Raw genomic sequence first — 21,749 nt, 5'->3', positions numbered from 1 at the left:
TCTGTCAGGGCTCCTTTCCGCGTGCTTTTTCCGATTGGCCGCGGAGGAAGTCCATCAGCCCCGGCGGCGGGCTCTTCCCGGGGCTGCGGCGGGGCGGAGCTGTCAAAGGAAGTCAGAGGCCTGCTTCGGCTCGCGCTGCCCTGGGGACGCCGGGACTGGGAGGCCGGGCGACCCGGGCCCGGTGGCGACGGCGGTGGCTGGAGCCCCGGTCTGGAGGGCCATAGTGCGTGAGCCCGCTGACGTGGCAGGGAGCGCGAGTGGGGCCCTGCGCTGTGGACACTTAACCTTTTGGGGTCCGGAGCCGGGGTCCGGCCTCTCGGGGCGGGGAGAGGATCCGCGGGGGACGTGAGGACCCGGGGCCGGGGCTGTTGACGGCGGGCGAGCTGCAGGGGAGCGGCGGGGCATGCAAGCCGGAGGCTAAGGGGAGCCCCCACACTGCGTTCTTGCGCCCGGGAAGTGGGGAGCTCGTCGTTTCTTGGTGGTTGTAGGGATCACGGGGGACGTGGTCTCGGCTGCCAGGAAGCCAGCATTTCCTTTTCTACTCTGGAGTTTTGACCTTGGGCAAGTCATTATTTATTGTGTCCTTTTTCCTCTTTTATTTGTAGTCTCTCTCCCCTTTACCTGAATATTAAGAAAATTAAGGTGATGTGGGAAGGCCTTAAGCTTGTGGAGGGTCCGTTGAGATCTGAGCAAGCTCTTTGGGGTGATGCAAGGGATCTGGGCAGGTGGTGAGTTCTTTCTCCGCTCTTTTTAGGTACTAGTCTTTCTAGGTACTTGAAACCTCTTGGTGTTTTCAGTTCCTTTAGAGATAAAATAGGAGTTGCTACTATTTGCCAGTCTTAAAAACAATTGTGCTTTACGTATTTTATTGCACTTTGTGGTTTACAAAGCACTTTACATTAATGATGTAACCCGCAGACCACCCTGTTACACGTCATTACAGGTGGGGAAATTGAGGGAAGTATGGTAGCACCTAGTGAGTGTCTGCTAGTGCCTGGCTCTGTGCTGAAATAAATTGAGGGAGATAAAATGGAAAAAGACGTCTGGTATGGGCCTATGAAAACAAGCCCATTTTACCAGTGAGCAGAGCGAATCAGGTTAACTTCCTGAGTAATATTGGCAGTCATTGGAGACAGAACTAGGTCCAGTATCAACTTTGCAAAGTTTCTGTTCTGTTGTATGTTACCACTTCAAAAAGAGGGAAGGCATAAAAGTGCTTCGAAAGGCGTGAAGTTTTAGAACACGCCAAACATTGTTCTTTCTGCTGCTGCTGTTGTGGAGTCAGTGCAAATGGAGTTGAAGCATCTGATAGTTTCACACTTTTTGCTGCTAATGCTCCCCATCCTCCACCCCCCCCCCCCCCTTCACCCTAATTACAAATCACCCCACCTTTTCTTGCCTTGTGCCTCCAGTTTCCCTATTTTTAAAAACAATACATGGATGCACAATAGGATAGAATGTTTTAAATCCAGATGATTGGTTACTTAACTGATGTCAAATGCAACTCTGCCTCTCCTATCTTCTTTAGAAACGTATTTTGGTCTGTATCCCTCTTTAGATAACTAGATGGTAATGTATGTATGTGACTCTCTCCATGGGCCCTGTGATGTTTCTGGAGCAAATGCTTGTTATACAGAAAGCTAACGGGTGGAGCAATTCTGGGGTCTTGCTGATTTCCCAGTTGGACTGCGCATTTCTTTTGTGCAGGCTTTTGGAGTTTGTGGGCTGGCCTTTACTTTGTCTTTTCACATGTGGTCACGTTGGCATGGTGATTTGTTACTTGGCTTCCTTCCTTTTTCTTATGTTGTATTTTGTAGTTATGTAGCTTTCAGCTGTGGTCGTCGGTATCATAATCATTTGACACGTTCTGTGATCTTAGTGTGTGAGCATCAAACTGTTGGTCTTGGACTTACAACTCTTAATTTCAAATTGGTTGCCATCATCTTTTCTCTGCTTGTCATATCCCTCTATCCTTCCTGGGTTGATTTTGTTTGAAGACTGAATTTGATTCTGACTTTGCCCTTCTGGCTGTAGAATCACCTACTCCTAGAAGCATCTCACTAAAGTACCTCAAATCTTATGTCTCCAACTGTCATTCACATGCCTTTTGAGGACCAGTCTCATATTTCAAAGTACCCCCCTGGAGCTTTACCTGGCATTCCACAGTAACATTAAAACAAAACAAACAACTATGTTCAAAACTGAAAACTTTCCTCCTCCGTTCACGCCAGGAAAAAGTGATTAAAACAAAAACACTGTTTCTCCTTTACTAATTAACATGGTTAATGACATTCAGTTCTAGGTGGAAATGCCAGTTCTCTTTGTTCTTTCTCTTTACCCTTTCTCTTCCAGTCTTGTCAGAAAAGACTTACTGATCTTTGCTTTCCCCTTCTCCCTATTTCTGTTGCTGCTGTTCTCAGGCCTTTATCAACTCTCCCTTTGGCTAGAAAAGTGGCTTTCTGCCTTATTTTTCTGATAGCCTTCGTATTTACCCATCCTCTATCCTACCTCCAGAGTTACTGTTCTAATGTGTAAATTTGATTGTGCACTGACCCTGCTTAAAAGCTCGGTGGGTGATTCTCTGAATCATCTACCTGATCGAGTCCAATTTCCTTAGCTTTATATTTAAGGACGTTCATTGTCTGTGCCTCCAAATTCCTTTTCCAGCTTTGTCCCCCATCCGTGACCCTCTTGTCCTAATGAAACCCAACTTCTGCCACACCAGTCCTGTGCTATTTCTCTGTGTTTTTGCACATATTCTTTCTTTTGCGATACTGAATTCTAGTCACCTTTCAAGGCTGAATGCTTCATAAAGCCTTTTTCAACTTTCCTAACTCTGTTTACTTTTCTTTAGTATCAGAGCACTTCATGTGTGCATTTGTGTAGAGCTTATATTGCCTTCTGTACAGTAATTTGTGTTTCTTTTGGTAGCTGCCTTATGGGCAGGCTAAGTCTTACTCATTTTTGTATGTTCACACGCTAAAATTGCATTTGATACCAGAGATAGCAGGAGAGGAAGCACTCGTGGTGTTCCCCACGAGCTTTGGTTGTGGAAGGAAAGTGGTCGTGGAATGAATTGACAGTAGAAGCCTTTCAAATGTGTACAAGTGTATTCTACTCTGTAGATAATGTTCATTTTCGTGTTTTTCCTTTTATTCACTATTCCTTCTTTTCCTTGTGGGAAGCATGCATAGAGAAGCTCCCTCCATCCTAGTTTCTTTGTGAAGTGAATGTGTCGCCAAGACAGGGGCAGGTGTTTGCAGAGTGTGAGGCGCTCTAAGGACCATTGAGCCTGGAGCCTGGACCTTTGGGGTTTAGAGGGGAGCAGGCTGTGGCGTGGGGGAGGACTCTGCATGAAGACTGAGTACTGGGGAAGGAGCTCTCTAGCACGGTAGTGTTTTCTCTCTGCGTTTGTTTATTTTAGAGCGAATGGGGACAAAATGCTTTGAAGTTTTTCCATTTTGAATCTACAGGATTTAGTGATATTTTCCTTCTCATTACACCTTCCAAATATTTGCTTGTTATTAAATCTTTGGTTATGTCATTTCACAACGATTTTAAAAAAAAGTGACCTAGAAATTAAACCTGAGGTTTTTAGAAGCTGCTTTAAATCTTTCTGGATATGGAAGGGAGAATGTTATGGTAGAAAGGACACTGGACGTGGAGAGTCAGAAGACCTACCTTCTGTCACCTACAAGCTGTGTTGTGACCTCAGACAAGTCTTCTCTGAGCCCTGGTTTAATCGTGGCACAATCGTAGGATTGTGCAAAGATCCAGTGAGAACATGTGGAGAAAAGCTATGAAGCAGTTAGGAGCTCTAAGATGGCACAGGGTGGCAAAGCCATGGAAGACAACCTAACCTTCTTTAGAAGGACGTGCTGTAGTTGTGCAGCTGTTCATTTAATTGACAGTTGTTTGTGGAGTAATACACACTGTGCTAGGGTTCTGTGAGTTCCTGCTCTTCCCTCCCACGAGACTGTAGGGCTTTTAATCCAGGGGTGGAAGTCATATCAGTACACACTTACACAAACAACTGTTTATAATAAATAATAAAATATACTCTAGCAGTAATAATCATTTGTATGTGACACATATGGAACACACATACAAATGGTTGTGACAGGTGTCTCAGAGACATGCAGGGTGGTTTTATCACTGCAGGCAAAGTGCTTCCTGCCTGGAATGAGTACTTTCTCCTGTGCTGGAGTTGGGGAATCCCACCTTCAGCTGTGTTTAAATTGTGCTCTTCCGTAGGTTTCCCAGGTGGCAACTTGACCTGAGTCCTTGTAATAATGGGCGACATAGCACGTCTGCTGTCTCCACAGGAAACACAAGAGGAAAAGTAAACTTGATGATCGTCACAGAGTCCCTCAGAGAAGAGTGAGAGGCTTAGGGAGAACTAACGGCTGAGGGGAGGTGACTCAGTGAGTTATCCAGGCTAGCAGGGCTGCCCTCTCTGCTTCTTGTTATGGGCAATCTCGCCAGTCAGATACCTTGTACTAGAGTGACTTAATTTTTTTTTTTTTAATAGTAATCTTTTCCTCCAGGAATTGTAGGCACTTACTATCTTCATCTTGTCCATTTAGGTCTGTAACCTGCAAATTTTAGAGAACTTTTTGGTAAATTCTGATTAGTAAAGGTAGGGGAAGAAAGGAAATTATTTAGTATTCATTTCACATAATCTGGGAATGGTTAGGGTAAGCTTGGCTGCAGTTACAAATGCAAACATATAATGATGTCACAATCAGAGTTCATTTCTCAATCCCATAACAATCTAAGGTGGGTCCAGATTGCTGCAGTATATGCGTGTGTGTGTGTGTGTGTGTGTGTGTGTGTGTGGTGGGGGAGGAGTGGCACTCTTTAAAGCTATAATTCAAGGAGCCAGGCTGCTGGAGTCTTCCTCGTTGAATGTGTGTCTCCTAAGAATACCCTGGGGAATCAACTTCCCCGTGCGCTGGCCGGGGAGCAGAGAATGGAGGAACAAGCATGAGAGGTTTCATGGGCCGGGACATCCACCTGCAAGCAGGACAGGGAAGCTGAGGAAGAAGAGGGAGTACAGCCTTCGCCACAAGACCCAAAGCATCCCATTTCACTTTCTGTGACTTATTTTGTAAATTGTTTATCAATAAAGAAGATGAAAAAATGAAGCTGGGCAGATTAAAACAGAATTGAGGAATCAGCCATGGACTTGTCATTCACCAAGTCTGAGTACCTGGTATTTGCATAGTATTGTGCTAAGTGCTGTGAGGAGTAAGGTGATGAGACATGTTCCCTGCCTTTTAGGGGCTTGTAGTCTAGCAGAGGTTTAGTAACTAGTTCAAGGGAGATGGATCAGAGTCCAGTCTCATTAGTGGGCCTAACTGGCGGGGGCGGGGGCCGGAAGTGGGGCTAGGACGGGACAGGTCATCTTCAAGGTGAGGAGATCCATGCTGGGTAAAGGCCAAACTCCAGGTAGTCACCACTTTGAAGTCTGACAGCGAAGACTGGGGACCAGCAGTCTGAGCTGGGGGCTCTAGAAAAGGGGGCCACGGGAGTGGGGGAACAGAGGGATGTCATGCCATAAGGAAGCTGTCACTGGAAAAGCAGTATGGGAGTGGGAAAAATTGTTTGAGAGAGTGATTTTCATACAGTCTCATTACTTTTTTCTGTCCTCACACCTGAGGGATATGACACATTTCTGTTAGTTACTGTGGGAGAGTCTCCAAGAGGGGTTCACATACCCGCTGAGCTATGGGGGAGACTCCGTTGACCATCTTGGGACCTTGAAGAGTTTGGAAAGCCCACGAGTGAGTCTGATCTCTCTCCAGGCCCTTAGCTGTGTATATTCATCACGGAGCACTCTTTGCCTTTGCTCCTGGAAGCATCTTGAGCGGCTTGTAACAATAAATGCCCTTTCAGAGCGGTGCAGAGCGCACCTGCCGTTTAGAGGGGGGCATACCATGGGGCTTGGGGGACTCAGGGATGGAAGAAGTGGCCTTTGAGCATCTTTATTTTGATAAAGTTGTATTTGAGTTGCTAGTTTAAAAGTATATTAATACAGGAGGGTGGTTAGAATTTTAGTATAGTTCTTTTCTTAAATTTTGCAAGGCTCTTAATGATATGAAACCTTATGCATCTTTTAGGAGACAGAACACTGTGGTCGACGTGTGATTCTTCTAATATTTCAGCTGACAGGTTTTGTCAGCTTCAGCGTGGGTGTTACGAAGTACTTTCATCTATATTGTCTCATTTGAACCTCCTAACCGTTCTGTGAATTCAGTGTGGCACGTGATTTTAATCCCCGTTTTTAATGATAAGGAATCAAGGCTTTTGGTGAGTCATATACCTTCCAAGCGGAGGAGGCCTTCTGACTCCAAATCTGAATACATCACGAAGCCTTTCAGTTAAATGACTTGTTTAACTCAAGGGAGCGGCAGGACTCCTGGCTTCCAGCTCTGAATCACAGCACTTCATCTCTCAGAGGCCTGAGAGGCAGATACAATACAGGCCAATTTTTCTGACATCTAGCTGAAGTCAGAAAAGTAATTTTTGATATGTAACTACAGTAAGAGTGTTTGCTTGCTTCCCAGATAAGCAGTCATGGCTGAGGTGACGCCATTCCAAAGGTGACAACACAGGGGGCTGTATTAGTTAGTACTCAGAAGCCAGATTTCCCAGTCCAGGCGCCCCCGCCCCCCACCTGTTAACCATCGCTCCATCCATGAGGGCTTCATGCCAGAACACGATGGAATATACCAGCACTCTGGAAGCAGAACACTTCTTCCAGTCACTCCCCTTACCTTTTTCTTTTGCTCCTGCGTCTTTGTTAGAATCCTGCAAACATTTAATCTTTTCAACAAGCATTTACTATTCAGATATGTGTTATAAAATAAATACACAAATAAAAGTCTACCTCTGTCCATATTAATCTACTTTTCCAAAACAGTTTCTTTTGAGTTTCTTTGATGTTCTCTTGTCTGTCAGGTGTGGTACCTTTAAGGTAGGTCCCCCAGGTGGTCTGCTTTTGCTGAGTTCCACATGAAAGCAGTCCTACAGTAAATTCCTAGTAGTCTAGGGCTTAGGTTTTTCTACCAGCCAACCTGACCGCTCTGACCTTGCTGTCTTGTCATCCTCCTTCACTCTTTCAGTGTTTGTTGAACATGTATTGTGTGTCTGGCTACCTGCAGCGGGTACAGCAGTGAAAAGACCGAATACTTCCTTACCCTAGAGCAGGGGTGTCCAAACTGCGGCCTGCGAGCCAACTGCGGCCCGCAATCCATTTTTATTTGCCCCGCAGCAAATTCCAAAAATATATTTAGTTAAATAAACCAGGTGAGGCAATATGTACTTCACCTCGAGTGAGTGGCCCGGCTGTTTGTGTGTTTTACCGCATATGGCCCTTGGTAAAAAACGTTGAAAAAAGTTTGGACACCCCTGCTCTAGAGCATGCTTTGACTCTTAGCCATGTGATTAAGACATGACTACCTAATGATGGTCATTATCAGTGCCTCTCTGTTTTTACTATGGCATCATTAGAATAGTTGGCTGGGAAGGGCTGTAGATAAAGCCATTCTTACATACTTTTTACAGAAAAAGTTCCAAGGTGCATTGCATATGTGTGATTACCTCTTGGATACAAATCTGCTTGTAGCCTCTGTCTTGCATATTTCCAAAAGCTGAATTTAAGGGTATGTTTTAGATTTGGGTGGGCATTTGAATACTTAAGACAGAATCCTAGGTACAATTGCTGCTATAATACGTTGCTGTGGGAGAATATGAAATTTCCTCCCCTGAAGATCCTTAAAAGTGAACTCTTCTACTTAGGAGCCTTGCTCTGATCCTATGCTCAATCCTGAAATCCTCTGGGGACTAAGAGGTGTACAGTGTGGTCTTCCCTGGGAATTTATAGTGACTTTTATTGGTCACTGCATTCTGCTTCTGACACTTGGAGAAGCTGGTAAGGGGATGATGAGTGAGTTTATTTTTGAAAAGCTATAACCAGCTCTTAAATATTTATGGTTATTATGGGAACATAAGTGGCCTGCCTAAGTCAAGAAAACGATGCCAGACCTTGAGTTATCTGTTAGTGGCAACTTCTTTTTGAATGAGTATCTCGTGACCAGGGCTTCTAGAAAGTATAATAAGTAAAAAAGTCTGTTTCAGGATCTTATTTTAGGATTCTTAAAGTCTAGGGTAGACATGGTAAGGAACTCGGAAATGACTAAAAGTCGGTGGGAATATAGGGAAGAAGTAAAGGGTTGGCTGGGGTGATCCACAGTCAGTGTAGTCCTGAGAATTAAGTATTACTGGTAGGCTTGTAGAATTAATGATAACTAACAAGTGTCCCATTTCTTCTGCCTGTTGGTACAAAACAGTGAGACGGTTTAAACGGAAGCATCTTACAGCCATCGACTGCCAACATTTAGCTCGGAGTCACTTGGCTGTGACCCAGCCCTTCAGTCAAAGATGGACAAACAGAGACCCAAACCACGGTCTCTATCCTAGACCCAGAACAAAAAGAGGGACTAGGGGTATGTCTTCCAAAAAACTACCTTGCATTTCAGAATCTGTGGTGTGTGTGGTCTTTGAATACCTCCCAGTATTTGTAAGTATTGCTGCTGTGATTTCGTAGTCCTGTTGCAACTGTTTGACACCTTTTTCATTATTTGAGGGCTTTCCATGAAAATCCCATCCATTATGATGGTTGGTAAAAGCCCTGGGAAAATGTGACTGAATGAATTCCATTAGCTTGCTTAATTATAACATGGTAGGAAACATGTACCAATATCACCACTATTTCAATCTAGAAACATTGTGACTTCTTGACTCTGTAATAGTCCTGTTTGTCTAGTTGTCACTAGGTCCGCTGTATGATTATATTTCTCCAAAATGTTCCCTCACCCAGTGCTTTCATGGTAGACTGCTCCCTTTGTCACCTCAAACCTGGACTACTGCAGTAACACTTCTCCTTGCCTATAGATTTTCTTTCTTTCAAATCAACTGGAACATACATCATTAAGTAGATAATCTTGAGGACCATTTCCTGTCATGTCAGCACCCTCTGAAGAGCCTACAGTGAAGTGTTTCTGTCACTATTACGGACTCAAGCGCAAACTTGCCGTTACGTGATATTTATTACATGCAAGTTGTATTTCTGGCAGTTTGGTTTTCTTATAACCCATTGATGTGCCAAGCGAATTCCTACTTTTGTTAATACCTGTTAGTATGATCCAGATTGCCTTGTTTACCTTTGCTATATCTAATTTCAGAATCCAACTCAAATCTTATGCAGTTTTCTGTAAATATTATAGTACGTGTTTATCACTTTTGGAACTGCTGTAACCAATTTATGAAGCAGTTTTTAACTAAGTGGTTGTATTTTGTTTGTTTTGTGTGTATAAGTCAGCTTCTCTGTGTTGTGAGTTTTTTACTGACAAAGACCGTCAGCATGTGTATGTTTCAGAGGGGAGTCCTGGCACTGACCTTGTAGAAGGCTCTTCATAGACATTGGTTTGATTGAATTCCACAATTAGAAAATAACAGGATTTAACCCAGGCCTGTTGACTTCAAAACTCTGGGTTTCTATTAAATGAAGCAGTTATAGTTTTTTTCCTAACATGGAAAAAATATTAAATTCTGTAGATCTATTAAAGGTTAAACCTAGTTTTATTCCACTTTCGTATTTTCCAAAGTGAGAATTCTGGCTATAGTCATTTCAGGAAGGAACCATGTATTTTGATATAAATTGATAAGGCGTTTAAATACTTTATTGGCCTTGGACAGTAATGTATAGGAGTTTACAATGCAGTGGTGACATGTGAAGTCACCATTTGATCCCCCTAAGTGCCTGAAAAGTCTGTGAGGTCAGGGAGTATACATACCGTTTTTTGCTTTATTTTTGTCTCAGAATCACAGGTGCTTATTAGTAAATGCCGACTGAATAAATGTGTAGACTAGATTAGGTACCAATCTAATACTATGAAAAAAATTCTTATTTTAAAGTAAACTCCTCTTTATTTTGAAATAAATCAATGTGTCAGCTTCACAGGAGGAAATGAAAATAAAAGGATTTTAACTTGGTCCCATAAGAGAGTGTGTTTTACTGACTCCTGATAACCTAAGACATTTTCCTTTCTACTTAAGCAGACTTAGATTTTTTATTTTAAGAGCAAGCCAGGAGGTCTGAATTTTTGTAAGTGGATGTGTGAATGCGAGCAGTCGTCTGCTCTTTGTCCATTTACGTATTCAGTTTGTATATATTGCAAGGTATAATGTGTTGCTCGCACCATCTGCAGACTGGTCTCTGTCTCTTTCCAGATGTGTGTTTGACTATATGATAGAGCCAAATATAAATGTATTTTGGATTAAGCTCTTCATATAATCAATTGGCCACTGTGTCCTTGTCTCTTTTCTCTATTAACATAGGCAATTGAAAATTAGTTTGTCTCATTGGGGCCAACCGTGGGTCAGCAGTCATTATCCTTTTCTCGTTCATTCTGATTGGATTCTCTGTACAGGTCAAGGATGTCAAAGATACATCACTGAATTCTTCCTCGCCGGCCAGCGTCGGTGCACCAATGACATGGCCAAAAGCAATTCTGTGGGCCAGGACAGCTCTAAGGACTTGGAGGGTGAAATGATCTTTGCTGCAGAGAGCAGTTGTGCCCGGCCCCAGGAAGGTGATGGAGAAGCAAGACTGGGCCCATCAGGCTCTGCTCTGCCTGCAAGGAAGCGCTCTTGGTCCTTTGAGGACGAGAGGAATCAAGCTACAGGGACCAGCCAGTGGGATGGGGTTTCCAAGAAAACCCCACGGCATCATTTGTCCCCGTGCTACACAAAGCCCAGGGAAGCTAGGCAAGAAGCGGAGGGCTGTCTGTCATGGCTCTCTGCAGAGTCTGAAGAATCCAGCCAAGAAGTGGAGGACATGGGTCCTGATCCCATTCCTGACTCTTGCTATGGGCTTCTTGGGACCTTGCCCTGCCAAGAACCCCAGAGCCACATCTGTAGCATGCCCAGCGAGGTCCTGAGGCACATCTTTGCTTTCCTCCCCATGGAAGATCTCTATGGGAACCTGAGCTTGGTGTGCCACCTTTGGAGGGACATAATCAGTGATCCACTGGTACGTAGAGCGCTCATAGTTCTCTGATGTTTTCTCTAAAAGTACAGAGGTTAGCTTCACTTAATGCGTACTTCTGATTATAGCGTTTCTTCCGAAATGGTACTTTCCATTTGCCTCCAGAATAATACCCAGATTCCCTGGAGGCAGGTAAGGCCTTCCATGTTTGTCCTCCCTTATTACCCCAGCCTCATTGCTCACTTCTCCTCAACACATCCCTGTGTGCTCTATACACAACAGATGATTGCTGCATCCCAACCATAGACTGCATATTCCTTTCCACACGTTGGTCTAACCACCCCACCCCCACCCCCACATAAAGGGCCCCTCATATCTCTGCTGATGTCTTACCTCTTCTTCAAGGCTTTACTCCTTCCCATTGAAATTGCTTGCTCTCTCCTGGGCTGCTGCAGGAATGTTTACCTCTGTTACAAGCTTATTGCCTTTTTGTGTTACGATTCAGGGAGCCTTCCTCCCCCCTTTAAATTATTAGCTCGTTGATAGAAGGCTGGTTGTCCTATAAATGTATTCTCCATTGTGCTTCACGCTATTTTACATATAATAGGTGAATTATAAATGAGCGTGATGTTGAATTACCCTGGAGTACCTTTTGAGGTTGGTACAGTGGGCAGCCCATGCTCTCAGAAAAGAATTCTCAGTGCTACAATTAGTCATATCACTACTCTGTCACTCTTCCCTTCTCTGTTGTTTAATTGCACTTCTTTCCATCCCAGGTTCAGGTTCTCAGGTAAACCTGAGGGCTAGGAAAATGTTTTTCTTAGTTTGTACTGGGATGCCAAAAAACTGTACATGCATGACTTGTATTCATCTTTTGTTATCGGTATATATTGAATATTACAATTTTAGTACAGTTGTTTTCCTTTCTTAAAATGTGTATACATTTTTTTTTTTTGGCACCCTCTGTATATCCCTTAGACTAGCCATTGGGAATAAATCAGAGACACAGAAATTAACTCTCCCTTCAATTATATTAAAGTTTAAAAATTTAGGGATGGGGTGCAAGATGGATATATCATGACTTAGTACATTTTTCTTCTAAGCACAAAAGATTTTGGAGGAAATTTCACATCACTCTGGCTCTGTTCTTTGCTTGGAGTCTTGTCTCCTACTTTCTGAGAAATATCTTTCTGCTTTTAGATGTGAACCCTGTTTTGTGTCATAGTGTTTCCACCCACTAAATTGAGATCTCTCTGATGTGAACTGAATAGTCATAGATGGGGATAGGTAAGGGTTCTCTCCATTCTGCTTACGAAGATTTGGGGCAAGATATTCCAGCTTATACTTACTTACCTCTTGAAATGTTAGAATAATGCTATTTTTGTCATCACCAACAATGACATGATGTATTTATTGTCAGTAATCTATTATAGCTCTCATCTTCTTTTCATTTCCTATAGTGTCTTTTTCTGGCTTTGATATAAGTTTATGCTGGTCTCATAGAATTAAGTCTGGAAGTGTTCTCTCTTCAGTTTTTTCAGAGTCTAAGGAGATTTGATATTCATTCTTCTTTAAATGTTCAGTAGAATTCTCCAGGGAAGCCATCTGTTTCTGGGTTTTTCTTTTTTGGGGAGGTTTTTGATTACTGATTCAATCTCCTTACTCATTATTGGTCTGTTCAGATTTTCTATTTCTTCAGTCTTGGTAGGTTCTGTGTTTCTAGAAATTTATCCATTTCTTCTAGGTTGTCCAATTTGTTGATGCACAGTTGTTCGCAATTATTCTCGTATAATCTCTTTTATTCCTGTGACATCAGTTGTAATGTTCTCGCTTTCATTTCCTATTTGTAATTGGAATTTTCTCTCTTTTTTTTCTTAATATATGTAAGGGTTGTCAATTTTGTTGATCTTTTAGAAACAACAACTGTTGGTTTCATTGATTTTTAAAATTTCTTCTATTCCCTAGGTATTTTATTTATCTCTGCTCTAGTCTTTATTATTTCCTTCTCTCTGCTAGCTTTGGGTTTAGTTTGTTCCTTTTTTAAAATTTTTTGTTGTTGTTGTTCCTTTAGGTATCTAATTAGATTGTTGATTTGTGATCTTCTTTTTTAATGTGTTTCCAGCTATAAATTTCTCTCTTAGCACTGCTTTTACTGCATCCAATAAGTTTTGGTGTGTTGTGTTTTAGTTTTCATGAGTTTCAAGGTTCTTTCTAATTTCTCTGTGATTTCTTTTTTTTGACCCATTGATTATTTCAAGAGTACATTGTTTAATTTCCTCATATTTGTGGGTTTTCTAGTTTTCTTTCTGCTACTGATTTCTAGTTTCATTCCACAGGGATTGAAAAAGGTACTTTCTATAATTTCAATCCTTTAAAATTTCTTAAGACCTGTTTTGTGGCCTAGTATGTGATCTATTTGCAAAATGTTCCATGTACACTTAGGAAGACTGTGTACTCGGCTGTTGTTGGGTAGACTGTTCTGTATATGTCTATTAGGGCTAATTGACTTAGTGTTGCTCACACTCCCAGTTTCCTAATTGCTCTTCTGTCTAGTTGTTCTATCCATTCTTGAAAGTGGAGTATTGAAGTCTCCTATTGCTACTATATTGCTGTTATGAAGTCTCCTATTGTTGTTACGTCTCCTATAGCAATATTTCTCCTTTCAATTTTGTCGATGTTTACTTCCTAGATTTAGGAGCTTTGTTGTTGGTACATATATATTTATAATTGTTATATCTTCTTGGTGAATTGACCCTTTTATCATTATATAATCTCTTCCTTTGCCTCTTATAATAGTTTTTGACTTAAAATCTATTTTGTCTGATGTTAGTATAGCCACAGCTTTCATATTATTTAATGCTCATTGAAACACTGAGCCATTGTGTCCCTGTATTTCATATAGGGAAATGGAAACATTAGCTTTTCCCAGATTCCATCACAAGTTAGTGTTCAAACCAAAACCAAGACCCAGTTCTCCTAGTTTCCAACCAAAGTTTGTGAACTGTGTCTACCCTATTTACCAAACTTTTGATTGTGAACTGTAAAAATTGCTTTTCAACTGCTAGAAGATTATCTATATGTTTCTGGCCTAACCTGCTTTCTAATAGCCATTGCCTGCATGTTATTTTGGATTTTTTAAACCATACAGTTCATTCCTTGGAAGAAGCTGTATCATCAGTACCTGATGAATGAAGAGCAGGCTGTGAGCAAAGTGGATGGCATCCTGCTGGATAATGGGATAGAGAAGGAGTCCGACTTGTGTGTGCTGAACCTCATCCGGTGAGTTGCTTTTCTCCTCCGAGGAAGACAGTTTCTCAAGTCCTTTCCCATATAATCACTTACGATCGTTTTTCTCATGGTCTCTGCCGTGACTGTCTTCCAGCTATACAGCCACCACTAAATGCTCCCCCAGTGTGGATCCTGCGAGGGCATTGTGCAGTCTGAGGGATCACCTCCTCCTTCCAGAGGCGGAGGCGTGCCTGCGGCAACACCTCCCTGACCTCTACGTTGCCGCTGTGGTGCGTGCAGGGGCCGTGGGGAGTTTTTGGGGAGGGCGACACCTTTTCTCATTGGAAGAAAGTGTATTGGTGCCGAAGGTTATTTTAGGTTTTTTTTCGAAATCTTTCTTTAACCTCTGTTTTGAAGCCTTAATCGTGTTATAGGCCCCGTTAGAGAAGGAAAAGGCCACATTGCTGTAGATTCTTAAATTTGGAAAGAATATTCAAAAGCGTTTAGTCCAATTTCCCATTCTGCTTAGGAATCCTCAACAGAGATGGTCATGTAACCTCGGAACACTTTGATTCATAAGGATTTCTGTACAAGGCAGCCGATTCCATTGTCAACAATGTGGGTTATGTGAGGACCAGAGAAATTATGGGTCTTGCTACAGTGCACAATGAGTTAATGAGAAAGCAATAAGTAGTCCTCAGTTTCTCGACTTGTGGCTCCTTGTTTAGATCAGAGATTTTCAGATTTTCTTTTGGAAGCTACATGCAACCTCAGCCTGAAGAAGGTTGGAAGTCTGCAACCAGTAGTGGGTTGGAAATCCAGCCATGTCCATTTCTCTGTGTCTTCAGTGAAATGATTTTTGATGGTGGTGGAGTGAGTTTTCTTTCACAGGATGGTTGTACTGAGAGATGCATGGAAACTTCCTTTGTTGGAATGCATTTTTTAACAGAGAGACTTGTAGTAAAGTTAAGAATAATACAGATACATGTCCATTATTGTTTATTTCCACGTTAGTGAACATTTTCTGTGACGTGATTAAGTGGAGCATATTGTATTCATAATAATAAATTTATTATAAAAATAATTTATTTCATGTGTATTTAACTTAATATTGAATAATTATTAAGTAATAATACCAAAGTAAATAATAAATTAACATCTTAATGCCAGAGAATGGTCAGTATTGATTCCCCCTCCACCAAAGACTACTGTCTTCCTTTGTACCCTGTGTCTTGTGTGCCTCCCACATAGGCGCCCATTTAGTAACTACCCTGTTTGACGCTGTTGAGTATGTGTAGACCTGAGAGCTCACACTGACCTGGAGAGGAGGGGTGGGGATGTGACAGTCTTGTCTATGCAAGGTTCTATGTTAAATACTTTATAAACGTTATTTAATTGAAGAAAATTAAGAATCAAACCCACAAGTGATTAAAAGAAAGGAGTCCAGGGCAAAAGAAAAGGTTTCCCAATCTGGAGATGGCACCTGAACCCCAACCTTGAATTTCTTCACTGGTTGTCTGATACGGTTTTTATTCATCGTGCCCTGTGTTTCTCGGTCTTTCCTCCCTTCCCTGGTCCATCTCCCTCCAGGGTGTCAACGTGTGGGCTTTGGTAGCAGCCATTGTCCTGCTCTCCAGCAGCGTGAATGATATCCAGCAGCTCCTCTTCTGCCTCAGGAGACCTGGCTCCACCGTGACTATGCCGGACATCACGGAGACCTTATACTGCATCGCTGTGCTTCTCTACGCCATGAGGGAGAAGGGGATTAACATCAGCAATCGGTAAGGCGGGGAGAGGAAGAGCGAAGATGCTGATGGAGCGAAAGGTCCTGGACTTGCCACAAGTCCCAGCTCTGCCACTTCCCACTTTAACACGAGGCGAGCAGTAAAACTCATTGTCTGTGCAATGACGGCATTGTGAGATTTCAGTGTAGTGACATAGTAAGAGTGCTCTGCAAAAATAAAGTGCCCTGCAACTGTAAAATTAATCACCGAGGCACTTAGTTTCACAGCTGTTGAATCCCAAAGGGAAGATTCTTCATTCATATGTGGCTACATTTTCCTAGGACAACAGCATTTGGTTCCTCCATTTCTCACTTTTTTGGGCTAGGATGTAAAAATTGTGGTCAAGTCTTGTCTGTTTATCATCTTAGCGTGAAAAGGCTGTAGCATGCGGGTTGCTAATTCAGAGTGACCTTCATGGTACAGGCCAACTTTGAGAGGGATGTGTATATTAAGCGACATTTTGAGCACGTCCTACCTTTCCAGGCACTAGCAATGCCACCGGGAAAGAGCTGGACAATATTCTTGCTCCCCTTGTCTGTGTGTTCTAGTGAGGAGACACATGTCATAAGTAAATGTGTTAAACAACATTTTAGCAAGTGATTAGTGCTGCAAAGAAAAAGAACAGGGTGACGGGCAAAGGATGTGTTGAGGAGCGTTAGTTTAGATGGGGTGAGAAAAAGGGAGTCCTGAGGAAGTACCATTGGGATTGAAACCGGGACGCCGGGCATAACAGGCTGTTTTAAATTTGGGGGCAGAGCATTTTAGCAGAAGGAACAGATCACTTAAGGGCCCAATGAATTTAGGGAATGAATTTAGTATATACAAGGAACAGAAGAAGTCTAGTGGCAAGCATGTAGTGAGTAAGAGGGAGACTGGCATGCGATTATGAGAGGTCGACAGTGACCAGATGAAGGAAGCTGTTGTAGGCCATGTAAATGGTTAGAATGGAATCCATGGCAGCTACCAGAAGGCCCTGAGCCCTGATCTAGAGACAGGCAGTATGGTAATGCGGCAGGTCTTACAGAAGCAGACGTTCCAGAGAGGATTTTCTTTTCTGCAATAAGTGAGCCCCAGGAGGAACATGGGTGGCGGCACCAATGAACTGGGGCCCAGTCATCTGTAGTGAAGTTCAAGGATGGAACGTTTATTCTCCAGAAATGTCCAGTATTTTCTGTGTTTCTGAGATATGTTGCAATTCGTTAAATACAGTTTATGTTGTATTCTACTCCACGGCATAGAGGCGTGGGGCAAGGACCTGTATGACATAACTCAGACAAGACATACACAAACGATGGGCCATGTTCTAAGTGCAGATAGGAACCTACATATTATCTGCATGTTTGCAAGGACACAGATGAGGAGTGGGAGGGATGATATGATGAGTTTTGTTGTGTTTATGTATTTTTTCCTGCTTTACCTCTGAGATAATCTGAATATGACCAGAGACTGAAATGTTACATTATTAAAGGTATTTGTTACCTCAGAAAGATTGGTGCTTCGAGCTCACCTCTTTTCACTCTAGGGATGGGGAGTAATGCACCAGTGGTGGGCGACTGGTGATGGAGGGAGATGAGTTTGGATTCAGTGAACATGGAGAGGCCTGGAGTGGCTAGTGGTGGGATGTGTTTGGCTTTATCCAGGGTCTCTGTTGAGTGCACTGTCGTCTTTAGCACCTCTTGGTGACTTGGAGGCTATTTTGTTTTCTAATCCTTGGTAATTATATCTTGTTACCTATGCAGCACCCTTCCTTTGGGACCATAAAAGGTGGAATATTCTTCATGCTTTTAAGCCAGTATTACCTTACAAGAAGCAGGGAGCAGAGCAACTGCTTCGGGGGGCTCAGAAAAGTAAGATGATGTTACATTGATGTTGAACAAGAATCTCACCACTAGAAGCAGAATTTATGCTTGTATTTAACTGATTCTTACTGCTTTTGTGATAATCTGTCTCTTAAGGTCTCAGCTAGTGCCTTGTTCCCCAAAGAGCACGTCCTGGTCTCTCTCCTTTTGCTCTTGCACACTGGAGCCAGGCGTCTTTCCCAGAACCGTGCTCTCCCAGAGGGCTTTGGTCAGCTCTAGGTATATTTAAATTCTTTCCTTTTTTTCATACAATACTGTTTTCTTTGTAGAAATGGTAAGGAATCTAAATACATCTAAGGAAAAGTAAGATACAGGTTGTAATTTACTTTGAAACTCTCTAAATCTGCTTTTTCCTTGTTAGGATTCACTACAACATTTTCTATTGCCTGTATCTTCAGGAGAATTCATATATTCAGGCCACAGAAGTTAAAGAGGAGCCATCGATTTGGCCAGGGTATGTACGTGTGTGTGTGTAGCGGGTGTGTGTGTGTGTGTGTGTGTGTGTGTGTGTGTGTGTTTTCCATTTTTGACTCTTTCTCATGCTTAAGGAGGAGAGGTGTTTTAACAACTTTATTGAAGTATAATTTCATTACATAAAATTCACCCATTTTAATTGCACGATTCAATGAGTTTTAGTAAATTTACTGAGAGTGTGCAACCAGTGTCATAATCTAGTTATAGAACATTTTTATCACCCTAAAGGGAGGCCCTTTTTTTGGTTAAATTTTGTTTATCTGACTTGCCTGTTTGGTTTTTGATGGTCATTACCTGGTCTTTCAATTCCTTTGTATTTTTCTAATTTCTCTTCTGTAATGATTATAGCAAGAAAACGATTCAGCTTACGCATGAACAACAGCTGATTCTGAGCCATAAGATGGAACCTCTCCAGGTGGTAAAAATTATGGCATTTGCAGGTAAGGGGGCTCGCCAGTACCGGAATAGAGAGTCAGGTTCATACCTCTTATCACTACATCCCCCTTCCCTGCTCCCTGCCAGAGTATCTTTAACTTGATCTGTTAGCGAACTACTGCAATGAAATAATCCAAAAAGCAGCTGCCAAGTAATGCCTGCTTTTTCTTAGCACTCCAGGGAGCATCCATGCTGGAGTTCCTGGTGAGACAAATAGTTCATAGGAATTAGTTTGTGGAGTAGGTCCCACTAGGATCAATCCCGCCCATCATTTATCATCGTATACGCTCAGTCACTGCTTATAGACTGGCAGGCTGGGGTAATCTCCTGCGTGGAGACTTTCGGTAGTTCCTGATTTCTGTCGGGTGAAGTTCTAGAAGGCCCTTCCACCATTTGGTTCTAACTACATCCCTGAATGCATTGTCTGCTGTTCTCCTGCCTTGGTCAACTGATTGTCCTTACAGTCTCCTAAAGGACGTGGTTATTCTTTTGTCTGAACCTTTGCTTATGTGGTTTTCTTGGCCTGGAATTCCTTCCCACTTCTTTTCTGCCTAAATGTCCTGCCAAAAACAACAACCGTTTCTTAAATGCCTGCCCTGCGCCCGGTGCTGGGCTAATCCTGACAACGTTCCACAAGGTTGCTTAGTTACCTCTGTTTGGTAGGGAAAGACTTGGAGCTCAGAGAAATTAAAATGACGTGCCCCGGGTTAAATAAGCAAATAAGTGAGGGAGGTAGAATTCAAAGCTGGATCTGTTTCTCTCCAAAAACACACCCCCTCTTTCTCTTTTTCCTCCCACTCCCTCTCTTTCTTTGTCCTGCCATGTGGACTCCCATCATTTCTTTCTTCTTGATGGAGGCTTCTTCAGTGATTTGAGTCCTATATGATCTCCGAATTCATACCTATAACTAATCATCCACATTAACCATTTGGTACCTGATTGTACAGTAAGAATAGCCAACATATGCATTTTATCACTATTTCCACACTGGGTCATTAATTTTCAAAACAGCCCAGGTGGGGAAAGAGGTACTATTTTTTTCTTCTTTGGCAGGTGTGACTTTTTTTGTTTCCAAATCCATATTCTTTTTCACTCTACTGGGTTACCATCATACTCTCATTTTGTTCTAATTGTTTCAACTGTGTTGGTATTTTATTTCCAGCTAGATTGTAATGCAGGAGCCTTGCTTTCTCTTTTAATATACTTCCAGTGCTTAGCTGCACATGTAGTAAGTGCTCAATACATATTTGTTAAATGAGTGACAGTTGCATAATTGAATGGTTGACTGAATGTTGGCGAGGCAGGGCCGACAAGAGCGTTCAGAATGAATCTCGTTTGTATGCTCTTGCCGTGGAAGCATTAGTGACTCCCAGGCCAGCAGTAGCTACCTCGTAGTGAGTTCTTCCGGGTACCTTGATGATTATCTTTATCCAGCCAGACTCTGCAAGGTCAGTGTTACCACTCGTGGCTGAGGAGAAAAACTGAAGTTCATTGAGGTCAAGTGGCTTGCCCTTCGCTCCTCAGCTAGAAGCTGACAGAACCACAATCCCAACACAGGTTTATCTGGCTTAGAATCTGCTCCTCTTTTTACTACACCATTATTAGTTTTTATCTTACTGAAAAAGTGGACACTGTCTGGTCTCAAGCAAGAGGCAAGATAGGCGAGGATAAGACCTGATTAGGGCATCCTTTGGAACAGGTTTTCCTGGTTAGAGGGTCACCTCCTTTCCTCTTGGCTTCCCCAGGCACCGGGAAGACCTCTACCCTGGTCAAGTACGCTGAGAAGTGGTCTGGGAGCAGGTTTCTGTATGTGACATTCAACAAGAGCATCGCAAAGCAGGCTGAGCTAGTCTTCCCCAGCAATGTCATCTGCAAAACCTTTCATTCCATGGCCTATGGACACGTCGGGCGGAAGTGAGCATTGCGTTGCCACCGTCATTGTTATGTCTAATTACTGTTATTTATGTTGCAGTCACCATGACCACATATGACCTTACACCACAGTGACACTAAGAAAATGTAATGCTTTTACCTCCACTGATAGGCAGGAACTATAGTGATAGATTTAGTGATTTGCACTTTTACCCCATAAAAATATATTGCTTGCAAGTTAGTAATATCTTACTGAGGGGGGCATTCTCCTTTCTCTGGAATTGAGGCACAGAAAGTCAAAATGACTTGTTTAAAGTTCAGGATATCAGCAATCTGATTAATTAGTGTTAGGCTTTCCTTGGAAGGAGGCGAGAGGGAGTGCCTAAGCTGAGGTGATCTTGGCCCAGGTCTCCTGGGGCCTCTGAACCAGCATTCCCTTGGACACGAAGGCTTCAAGGCACTTCGAGTATCCACTCCCCCACCCCCAGGGCCTCTTGAAGTCTGGTCCACACTTTGGAATAGCAGTATCTGCCATGAGCCACTTCGTCTTCTAGGTTACTATATGTGAATTCCTGAAAGCCTAAGGAAGCCATTTCAAATCATAACATGGACCTAGCTCAACTTCTCTGGCTTTCTTTGTTTTCCCCTCACGTATATGTGACACCGAGAGTGACCTTGTGGTGTCATCAGAGAGAAGAGGGTTGGGAGTGGGGGGCCACTTTATTGGCATTGCCAGTAAAGCCCAATACTTTTCATTTGGGCTGTGCATTGCAGGTACCAATCAAAGAAGAAATTGAATCTCTTCAAGTTAACACCTTTTATGGTCAATTCTGTCCTCGCTGAAGGGAAAGGTGGCTTCATAAGGGCCAAACTAGTGTGTAAGACTTTGGAAAACTTCTTTGCCTCGGCTGACGAAGAGCTGACTATTGATCACGTGCCTATTTGGTGTAAGGACAACCAAGGACAGAGAGTGATGGTTGAGCAGAGTGAGAAACTGGTGAGTATCTAAATATCTTTAAGTGTTGGGGCTGGGGAGGAAAGAGA

At 42.7% G+C, this 21,749-nt stretch overlaps 1 protein-coding gene across 6 annotated transcripts in view; it reads left to right on the top strand.

Annotated features, from left to right (window-relative positions):
* The first annotated feature begins 48 nt into the window (after positions 1-48).
* The window catches only part of FBH1 (F-box DNA helicase 1), a 38,859-nt gene continuing 17,158 nt past the window's right edge, over positions 49-21,749 (top strand). The window contains exons 1-11 of one of the 6 annotated variants that reach the window (XM_074325023.1): positions 98-223; positions 6,123-6,312; positions 8,355-8,510; positions 10,497-11,098; positions 14,202-14,332; positions 14,436-14,571; positions 15,872-16,062; positions 18,286-18,378; positions 18,747-18,838; positions 20,579-20,747; positions 21,480-21,702. In XM_074325023.1, the coding sequence (XP_074181124.1) occupies positions 10,562-11,098; positions 14,202-14,332; positions 14,436-14,571; positions 15,872-16,062; positions 18,286-18,378; positions 18,747-18,838; positions 20,579-20,747; positions 21,480-21,702 (1,572 nt within the window). In that variant the 5' untranslated portion in view covers positions 98-223; positions 6,123-6,312; positions 8,355-8,510; positions 10,497-10,561. Of the gene's footprint in view, positions 562-6,122; positions 6,313-8,354; positions 8,511-10,496; positions 11,099-14,201; positions 14,333-14,435; positions 14,572-15,871; positions 16,063-18,285; positions 18,379-18,746; positions 18,839-20,578; positions 20,748-21,479; positions 21,703-21,749 lie in introns of all 6 variants that reach the window. The other 5 variants (XM_019738226.2, XM_074325022.1, XM_074325024.1 and 2 more) reach the window with 5 other exon arrangements.

The sequence above is a fragment of the Rhinolophus sinicus genome, linkage group LG02, assembly GCF_036562045.2.
Source record: "Rhinolophus sinicus isolate RSC01 linkage group LG02, ASM3656204v1, whole genome shotgun sequence".
NCBI lineage: Eukaryota > Metazoa > Chordata > Mammalia > Chiroptera > Rhinolophidae > Rhinolophus > Rhinolophus sinicus.
Note: the sequence above shows the minus strand (reverse complement) of the source record. Positions and strands in the feature narration are given on the sequence as shown.